We start from the raw sequence: 9,219 nt of genomic DNA, 5'->3' as shown, positions 1-9,219 counted from the left end.
CCTCCATGTCGAACGGCTCCGCTGCCGTTGAATACGCGGCCTTGGCCGCCCCGCAGAAGTGGCAGACGATGGTGAGGTGGCGGCAGAAGTCGAAGTTTGGGCGCCGGCGATGATGAAGACGAAGAAGAAGGCGAGGAGGCGGCAGTGCTGGTGGTCAACTGGGACTCCTTCCACGGGTAGGGGAAGGGCGGACGGTCCAGGCGTCGGTAAAGGGTCTTCTTCTGGCCCGTCTTCTGGTTCTCGCACCACACGGCCACGGCGTACTTGTTCTTCCAGTCGGTGACGTAGGCCATGTCCCACAGCTCGCTCGCCACGCCAAGGTCCTTGCAGCACCGCACCAGCGCCTGCGACTTGACGCCCTCAAGCGCCGTCGCCGGCCCCGTGAACGACGTCAGCCTGCACAGAACCACACACGACACACACACGACACACACAATGGGTTAGGCGTGTGGCAGGATGTGGTGGGTGGTGAGTGTGTGCGTGTGCGGTCGCCGCGTACATCTCGCTCTCGCCGCTGGCCTGGGCGACGAAGCGGCCGTGGCAGAAGAGCGCCCACTCGCGGGTGAGGAACTTGTCGCCGTGCGTGGCCGGGCCGCGCGGCATGAGCGCCCAGCCGCCGGGGCCGAAGGCCGAGTTGAGGATGCGGCGGTACATGATCTCGGGCAGGTAGACGGTGCCGTCGGGCTTGATCTCGACGATGTTGGGGTCGACGGGCGCCACGAGCCGGTCGGCCACCTTGCGCGGGAAGGCCCGCGTGGAGATGCCGTCGAACGAGGTCTCGGTGTGTCGTGGGGCAGCAGGGGCGGCGGCGGCATTGCCGAAGAAGGGTGAATATTGTGTGGTCTCTCCATCATCGGCGTAATCCTCATCTTCATCATCCTCTGTTTCATCATCTTCTTCAGCTCCACCTTCATCGTTCATCGCCATTTGGGCCTGAACCGACGTGTCGATGTGTAAGAGCAAGATTAAGGCTAATTGTGGAGTTGGAAGAGCGTACATCAACGAAAGGGAAGGCACGACGTCGTGCATAGCCGCGCTGCTGCAGAGCGCCTAGCCTGAGGGGCCTGACTGCACTTGAATCGGAGCTGAGGGGCACCGACAATGCAGTCAGGCGAGTCGCACCACTGCTCGATCGTGACGTCCTAATTACCGCCGATGCTCCTCGATTCAGTCCGCCGCGCATCATCGTTCGTTGCATCGACACAACAAGATGAAACCAGCCTACGTTCCACTTTTCGTTGTTCCTCGAAGTGCAATTTCTTAGGTTTCCTAAACTCTTTCGAAACATTTTCAATTCCATTTCAAAAAGACAGGAAAGGTGGTTTTTTTAATTTGGACAAAGGAAAGAAAAAGAAAGATGGAAGGCGAGCGCGGCTCATCGTCACCATCCGGCGCAGTGTCAATGCAGCCTCCACCGCCTCGCTCGTCTGCGCAGGGCGGATTCAAAGCACCCCCGGCGCGAATCGCACCGAAATCAAAATTGAATGACCCCAAGGGGAAGGCCAAAATCGAAGAAGATGAAGACGCCCCCGTCGTGGTCGAATCCATCGATGAATCCAGCGATCATCGTCAGCGCGAAGAAGATGACACCAAAGATGATGAAGAGGCACCGCCCCCCGCCCCCGCCCCCTCGCCAGCCGTCGGCGAGTACGTCGTGCCCGAGTGGGCCGCGCGGCCCAAGCACGCCTACGCGCTCGAGGTGGTCAAGGGCGGCGTCCAGGTCGAGCGCTTCGACGTCAGCGCCAAGGACCACTTCGTCGTCGGCCGGGCCGAGGGCTGCGACCTGGTCCTCCTCCACCCCAGCATCTCCCGCCGCCACGCCGTCATCCAGCACCGCGCCGGCCGCACCATCACCAACAACGACAATGCCCACAACGACGATGATGACGTCAGCAACGACGACGACGACGATGCCGTCGACGGCGGCGGCGTGTTCGTGTACGATCTGGGCTCGACCCACGGCACGTTCGTGGGCAAGCGCCGGGTGGGCGCGCGGCAGTACTGCGAGCTGCGCGTGGGCGACATGGTGCGCTTCGGGGCCTCGACGCGCATGTTCGTACTCACCGCGCCCGACCAGGAGTCCGTGCGGCAGGAGGAGGAGCGCCGCCTCGTGCGACGCAAGCGCGCGGCCGAGGAGCGCCGCCGCTACCCCGAGCACCACCGCCAGCAGCAGCTCGCTGCCCTTCGTCGCGCCGGCGGCGGCGGCGGCGATGGCGACGGCGACGATGACGACGACGATGGGTGCGGGTGGGGCATGGGCGACGACGCCCAGGAGGAGGAGGAGATGGAGGAGGAGATGGAGCGGATGGACCACCCGATCGGCGACGCCGAGGACCTGTTCCAGGGCACGACGGCCGACGCCAAGGCCTTCATGAAGCGCCACCGGCAGGAGGAGCGCGAGAAGAAGCTGCAGAAGCTGCGGCGCAAGGGCAAGAAGGGCCAGAAGGAGCTGCTCGAGCAGCAGAAGGCGGCGGAGGAGGCGGCGGCGGCGAAGAAGCTGAAGAAGGAGCAGGAGGAGGAGCTGGCCAACGACAAGGTCGAGGAGGCCAAGCTGCGCGAGGAGGAGCGGCTGCGGCGCGCCGTCGTCGAGCAGTGGGACGAGTCCTTTGACGACGCCGACGATTTCTATGACCGAGCGGGCCGCACCAGTACGTCCCCGTCGTGTGCGCGTGCGGTCGTGTGTGTCGCACGGGAAAAGTTGATGGTGTGCACTCATTTCCTTCTTCTTCTTCTTCTTCTTCGCTTGTGGTGGGCATCGCAGGTGCACCGGGCAAAGGACGTGGCGGCGGAGCTCCTCGACGCGCGGAGACGGTCGACAGCCTCAAGGCCAAGCTCGCGGTGATGCTTGGCCAGAAGGAGATGGTCGCTCTCGACATCGAAGAGATGACCAAGAAGAACGCCGCCGGTACCCCGACGCACGACACGCACACGACACGCACGCACCTACACCGACTCACCACGTGCGCGTATGTTTTGCTTGGCTGGCTGATAGGCGGGAACGAGGAGGAGGACGAGCTCGACAGCTTCATGCGCGGTCTGTCCTCGGACATGAGCAAGAAGGAACAGAGGAAGAAGGAGGACCTGCTCAAATCCCTCACCGAGGAAATCGCCCGAGTCGAGCGGCTCATCGAGGTGCGTGTGCTGTGAGTGCCGTGCGTGCCGTACAGGAGAGAAGACTTACGCGTGCGCGTGCGGAACGGAAATCATAGATTGCGCAGCCGGCGATCGACAGAGTGGCGGGAGGCAAGCCGGCGGCGAAGCGGAGCCCAGCGGGCCTCGCGGCGGAGGTGGAGCGGATCAAGCAGGAGTACCTGGCGCGCATGAACCGCGACAAGCAGAAGGACGCGCTGAAGAAGGAGCGCGCCAAGCGCAAGCTGCAGGAGATCAAGGAGCGCGAGAAGCAGGAGGAGGAAGGTACACGTTACCACCACCAACGTTCTCCTTCGTTTTTTTCAACTCCTATTCATCACTCTTTTTAACTCCTATGTCCCCACAACAGAGCGAAAGGTGAGCGCCGCGTCGGTCTTGCAAGGGGAGCAGCTGACGACGGAGGCCGTCGCGGGTGACGGGGCTGGGTCGGCGAAGGTCAGCAAGCAGGACGACGAGGAGAGCAGCGACGACGATGGGGCCGAGGAGCGAAAGAACGAAGACGAGTTCGTGATGGGAGACGACTCTGGCGCGGCGGACCGGCGGCGGGAGCGCAACAGGAAGAAGCGGGAGAAGAAGCGCGAGCGCGAGCGCAAGAAGCAGAAGTTCGACGACGAGGCGGTGATGGACGAGGAGCACCAGGAGCAGGGCTACGGCTACTCCGAGTGGGTGCCCCCATCCAGCGCCCAGCACTACACCCTCTGATCATCGACAATCACATCATCAACTACTTCGATTGACCGTCGCGCTGAACTCGTGCATTCATTCAATCCCGTACGCGTGCGTTGCGTGTGTGTCGTGTCGTGTGTCGTGCGGTGCGGAGAAGGTGCTATTAAGGGAGCCTCATGTGGGTGGGGTCGTTGAGGCGGACGTAGTGGTGGGCCTTCTCGTCTTCGGGATCCTGGGGCACCAGGTCGAAGCCCTTGGCGAAGAAATCGACGAAGAGCGTGATCAGCGCCAGCACGAACGTGAGCACGTAGGTCGTGATCACCGTGTCCTGCTCGGGTCCTGTGTCGTGCGTCGTGTGTCGTGAGTTGTGAGTTGCAGTCATCCTAACAGTTCGCAAACCCGGCTGCGTGCGAGAAGAAGCAACACGCACCACCCTCCAACAGGAAATTGACGCCGGTGAGGAAGGTCGTCACGGCGCTGGCGAACACCAGGGTGCCCATGCGCCCGTGCCACCGCAGGAAGCGCTGCACGGGTGAATGACGGTGAGGTTGGCCACTGCCCAGAGAGTAATCCCAACATAATGGAGCACACACCTTGTTGTTCTTGAAGAGGACGAACAGCTTGAGGGTGCCCGCCACGCCCTGCAGCAGCGAGAAGAAGAGCACGCCCAGGCCCAGACGACCGTGAGTCCTGCAACGTGTGTGTGTTGGGTTCGAGGTGGGCGTGAGCGCGGCGATCCGTAGGGACTTGTTCGCTGATGATCGTCAACAAGGGGAGAGGTGCAGTGTGCGGGGTCACGTACGTGGTGAAGTGCTCGAAGTCAGAGTTACGCTTGTTCTGAACGATGATGCCGAAGCCGGCCATGGACAGGCACACCCACAGGCCCGACAGCAAGCCGTGCACCACCCGCAGCTTCGCCCTCGACACTCCCGCGTACGACGTGTACGCCCGCACTCCTGCGTTCAACACGGCCGACATGTTGTGTCAGCCCCGATAAAGTGTGCTCATAGTTCGTTGCATTGCAAGCGGGGCGAGGGTACCGTGGGAAAGGAAGAGGATGACGCCAATGGTCATGAGGACCGGGTGCCAGAAAAACAGCTCGTCGGTGTCTGTGCTCCGGCTGACGGCAGCGATGACGATGGACACGACCACCACCTCGAGCGCCAGGCACAGCAGCCCGAGCGCCCAGCGAACCACCAGCTCCGACTTTGTCATCGTCTCCTCCGCCATGGCCTGTATTGTGTTGTGTGTTGTGTGCCGCTGGTGCTGTTGAATGAAAAGGTCGTTCGCACGCACGCACACACCACTGATATCAGTGCAATCGCCGTTCTCTCGGATCGAGAAAGTGGTGTCGTCTTTTCCACCGGTGGTTTGCGGGACAATCACCATTTTTGGAAAATAAGTGAATATGCATTTTTCTTTATGTTATTCAAAAAGAAAATCAGGGAAAAGATTATACACAAGAAGAGATGTGGGTTGTTGTGGCGCTGGTGGTGTTGGTGGTGTTGGCTCTGCTGCGACTGGTCACTATCCTGCCCCTGCATCGCGGAGAGGCTTCTGACTTTCGTGCCGCGGCCGAGAGGAAGAAGAACGAAGACGCGACCACACGCAGCCCTGTCAGCACCCTCATCGTCCTAGGCTCTGGTGCCGATCTCTCCCTATTCGTTTCTGAAGAACCTCACCTCCCATCTTTCCATCTGCAAGATTGATTCCATCAATTGATTTTGCTGCTGCGCCAGGAGGCCACACCGCTGAGATGTTGCGGCTGGTGGGGAGCCTGGACCCGGACCGATACCAGCCGCGGTTGTATGTGTGGGCAGCCACCGACGCACACAGCCAGGACAAGATGCAGAAGTTTGAAGCCTCTTTTGGTACAGCCCCACGACGTGCACCTGCCTTCTTCGCCACAAAGGCAAGCAAGCTTCTACGTGTTATGCCTCAACCCCCCTCTTCACAGGTGGAGTGGGGCAGACGCGTACGGCCGTGATCCCGCGTAGTCGGGAGGTGGGCCAGTCCTACTTCTCATCCCTGTTCACCACCGCCTTTGCCCTTCTTCACGCCGTCGGCATCGTGCTCCGCTCCTCGCCGCAGCTGGTACCACCCGCCATGCTTGTGACACACACACACACACACAACCACACACCACACACGCATCTGGCTGCTCTCTTGCCACATCACTGATCCTGCGTGTGTGTAGATCCTGTGCAATGGTCCCGGCACCTGCATTCCCATCTGCGCTTCGGCCTACATTCTCAAGGTGCGCTCTTCATTGATTTTCAACACGACACCACGACACACACGACACACGACTACGCCACGACACACGGGCGGTGGCTCAAGGTGTGATGGTTCTCCATACTTGGCGCAGTTCTTCGGGCGGAAGGTGAAGATCGTGTACGTGGAGAGCATCGCGCGAGTCGAGACGCTCTCGCTGTCGGGCAAGCTGCTCTACCGGACGGCCGACCACTTCCTCGTCCAGTGGCCCCAGCTCCAGGCCAAGTACCCGCACGCGCAGTTCCTCGGCCGACTGTGCTGACGTGCAGAGCCTGTGCCGGCCCTGTTGCAATGCTGACGTCAGCACAATTTTTATTTAATTTGTGGGCTTTTCCGCTTCGTTCCCTCCAAAGTGCAGCACTAAAGGGTCGTGAGGTAGGTCGAAGACGAAGGTGAAGCGGTTAGACGTTGGGGTCTCTTGGTTCTGTCGATCGGCTGCAAGCTTGTGCCAACACGAGGTAGAATTCTAATTCGAAGCGAAGTGAAGGAGTATTGCATTTCGCAAGCTACATTCGAATCCTCGAACCGGCAGAAGATGGCGACGGCAATGGCGAGCTATGGATTCGAGCGGATGCAGCACATGAGCGACGACGATTTGGAGGAGTCTGCGTCGACGAGGAACATGATGTCAGCTTCATATCCGTCCCCCACACCTGCATCGCGAAAGAGTCGAAGTGGAGCGGCTGCTTCGAAATCGCAAGACATGAAGATGGTCGAAATCAAACACGGCAGTTACGATCCGTCGGCTCAGAGATGGCCGCACCAGGACGGCGGCGAGGGCCACCACCGCAGAACGGTGACCGCGAGCACGACAGCGCCACGAAGGGACTACCTGCGCGAGGGCCACAGCCCAGGCGAGAGGGACCACCTGCTCACACAACCCACCTCGCCCGGCCGCCACGCGCGGCCTCACCATCATGCACACTTCCCCTCCACTTCTTCACCACCTTCGTCAGCCACGTCGACGACCACCACCGTCACGTTCACCATGACCACCTCGGTCAGCTACTCGTCTTCATCGACGTACTCCTACTCGGCTCCCTCCCCGCCCGTGGCGTCGAGTCCCGCTACGTTGCCATCTTCATCTTCGGGTTCGCTGGCGTCGTCGCCGCCCATGCTCCTCGTCTACCCGGAGTCGCCATCGTCAACGTTGAAGAAGAGCAAGAAGCAGCATCATCATCATCACCATCACACCATCACCACAGCAAGACGAAGAAGCGGGTGACGTGGGTCGACGAGTCGGTGGAGGGCACGCGCCTCGAGGAGGTGATCGAGGTGGAGCGCTACCTCACACAGCACGGCTCGCTAAGCTGGTGGCTCGAGCTCATGTGGGACAACAAGCCCTACTTCCTTCTCCTTCTGTGCATCGCCCTCCTCTTCCTCGCCTCCCTCGTCTTCATCCTCTACAAGCTCGTCTTCTAAGCTTCCACTCTACTTCCTCCACACCATCATCTTCGTCATGTCGTGTAAAAACTTGTAGATACCAACCACGTAAGAAAAAAGAATCGAAAGCAGCTCTTCTTGTTCTTCTAGTCCTCCTCCTTCTCCTTCTCCTTCGGAGCCTTGCTGCTGGCGGCGGCGGCGTCGGTGGTGGCGGTCGCGGCACCTTGAAGGAAGGCCTGGAGGAGGCCGCTCTGAGTGTGGAGCCGAGTGCGCAGTGCTCGCAACAGCTCCAGGTCCTCGTTGGCCTCCGGGAACAGGCCCACAAAGTAGCTCAACCGACCTGTCGTCATTGTTGTGAGCCAATCGCGCCAGCACTCCACGTGTGCGTGTCGTGTCGTGTGCGTGCGTGCGTGCGGTGTCTAGATTGATCAGGTGACGTACCGGCCCACTGCTCAATCATGAAGAGCAGCACCTTGGAGCCCTCTCGCACGTGCGGGCTGCTGGGGTGTTGCTGCTTGGACTTGCCCCACTTGTGGATGAGCGCGTTCACGTCGTACTGCTTTTGCAGGCCCCTGTTACAGCCGACGAAGATGACGACGATGAGCCATCACGATCACGATCACGATCACAGGGAGAAGGGCAGCGGAGGCGCGTACGAGAACAAGAGGTGGGCCAGGCGCAGGGCGTTGCCGCCGGTCTGCTTCTTGAGGCCGTAGAAGCCGAGCTGGTCGGTGATGTAGTGGAGCTCGAACGACACTCGGTCCATCCATCGCTGCCGCTCCTCGTTGTCGGTCTGGTTGCTGATGTTGACCAGCGCCGCGCCGAGCGGGTTCCGCTGCTGCTGCTCACGCGACGTGGCCTCGTCCAGGCTCATATCCTCCGGCTGCTCCCCTCGTCGTGGTCCCGGGTGGGTGAAGAAGAGGTTCAGATCGCGCATGAAGCACACGATCCGCTCCTCCAGCGTAAAGAACGGATACGCGTTCTTCGCACCTGCGTGAAGAACACACCACAGAAAGAAAGAAAAGAAAGAAAGAAAGCGAAGAACGAACGAAAAGAACGAAAGCGAAGAGCGAAAGAGGTCAGCACCGGTACTGGCGAGTGGCATGGGAGGAATGCACGTACCCGGGGAGGTGTAGAAGACGTCGGAGGGCAGGTGCCCGAGCACGAGCCGGATGGCGACGAAGCAACGTTCGGTGTAGCGCTGGGGGTGGAAGCTGTAGACGGTGATGTGCTCCTCGATGTACTTCTCCTTGAGGAAGAGACGTCGGTTCTGGTGGATGGCCGCCATGTTGGGTCGCACCAGCACCCGGGCCGTACCGCCCTCCGGGATCTCGCCCTCGTCCGCGTCCACGGTAAAGAACAGGCAATCGTTGACCACCCGATACCTGCCGCCACCAAAAAAACAAAGTTAGTGCGTGTCATGTCGTTGTGTGCTGTCGCTTTGATGTAGTTGGTGCGTACTTGTTGGGTCTGTTGGCCGTGTTTTGGAAAATGATCTCCTTGGCCTCATCGGCCAGGTCCACGCTCACCACGGAGTCGGTCCCAGTGCCTGCTCGAGGGCCTAGTGAGTGAACTGAAACACACGACGCAACGCACCGCACCGCACCGCACGGGGCCGAGAGAAGGAGTGTGTACCGGCGGCGAGGCAGTTGAGGCTTCCACGGTAGGCGAGGTTGTAGGTTGACAGCTTGAGGGACGACGGTCGCACGCGCGCCCGCAGCTGGATGGTCGCCTTGTGGTCCTTGA

The 9,219-nt window shown here is 60.7% G+C and overlaps 5 protein-coding genes and 2 pseudogenes across 5 annotated transcripts; 3 read left to right on the top strand and 4 right to left on the bottom strand.

The window, feature by feature from the left end:
- Window positions 1-154: 154 nt before the first annotated feature.
- ACA1_081470 (uncharacterized protein) lies at window positions 155-927 on the bottom strand (the record flags this gene model as incomplete). The annotated part of the gene is made up of 3 exons (XM_004367710.1): window positions 155-233; window positions 265-396; window positions 500-927. The coding sequence occupies 3 exons, from the start codon at window positions 925-927 to the stop codon at window positions 155-157; spliced, it is 639 nt and encodes a 212-aa protein (XP_004367767.1).
- Window positions 928-1,402: 475 nt separating this feature from the next.
- On the top strand, window positions 1,403-3,852 carry ACA1_081460 (FHA domain containing protein; the record flags this gene model as incomplete). Its single annotated transcript, XM_004367709.1, has 6 exons — window positions 1,403-1,568; window positions 1,638-2,648; window positions 2,762-2,905; window positions 2,993-3,132; window positions 3,219-3,414; window positions 3,500-3,852. 6 exons carry the CDS (start codon window positions 1,403-1,405, stop codon window positions 3,850-3,852), a joined length of 2,010 nt encoding a protein of 669 aa, XP_004367766.1.
- Window positions 3,853-3,979: 127 nt separating this feature from the next.
- ACA1_081450 (carbon-monoxide oxygenase, putative) lies at window positions 3,980-5,046 on the bottom strand (the record flags this gene model as incomplete). Its single annotated transcript, XM_004367708.1, has 5 exons — window positions 3,980-4,155; window positions 4,247-4,340; window positions 4,410-4,506; window positions 4,619-4,772; window positions 4,857-5,046. 5 exons carry the CDS (start codon window positions 5,044-5,046, stop codon window positions 3,980-3,982), a joined length of 711 nt encoding a protein of 236 aa, XP_004367765.1.
- Window positions 5,047-5,285: 239 nt separating this feature from the next.
- On the top strand, window positions 5,286-6,352 carry ACA1_081440 (Alg14 family oligosaccharide biosynthesis protein; the record flags this gene model as incomplete). The annotated part of the gene is made up of 5 exons (XM_004367707.1): window positions 5,286-5,460; window positions 5,556-5,687; window positions 5,774-5,910; window positions 6,014-6,073; window positions 6,185-6,352. The coding sequence occupies 5 exons, from the start codon at window positions 5,286-5,288 to the stop codon at window positions 6,350-6,352; spliced, it is 672 nt and encodes a 223-aa protein (XP_004367764.1).
- A 273-nt stretch (window positions 6,353-6,625) lies between these two features.
- ACA1_081430 lies at window positions 6,626-7,512 on the top strand (annotated as a pseudogene).
- A 107-nt stretch (window positions 7,513-7,619) lies between these two features.
- ACA1_081420 (uncharacterized protein) lies at window positions 7,620-8,983 on the bottom strand (the record flags this gene model as incomplete). Its single annotated transcript, XM_004367706.1, has 5 exons — window positions 7,620-7,813; window positions 7,915-8,045; window positions 8,130-8,455; window positions 8,596-8,858; window positions 8,935-8,983. 5 exons carry the CDS (start codon window positions 8,981-8,983, stop codon window positions 7,620-7,622), a joined length of 963 nt encoding a protein of 320 aa, XP_004367763.1.
- ACA1_081110 overlaps window positions 7,620-9,219 on the bottom strand; it is a 15,662-nt pseudogene continuing 14,062 nt past the window's right edge.

Source organism: Acanthamoeba castellanii (assembly GCF_000313135.1).
Source record: "Acanthamoeba castellanii str. Neff unplaced genomic scaffold scf7180000084618, whole genome shotgun sequence".
Taxonomy (NCBI): Eukaryota; Discosea; order Longamoebia; family Acanthamoebidae; genus Acanthamoeba; species Acanthamoeba castellanii.
The sequence above is the reverse complement of the archived record's forward strand: the minus strand, read 5'-3'. Positions and strand labels throughout refer to the sequence as shown.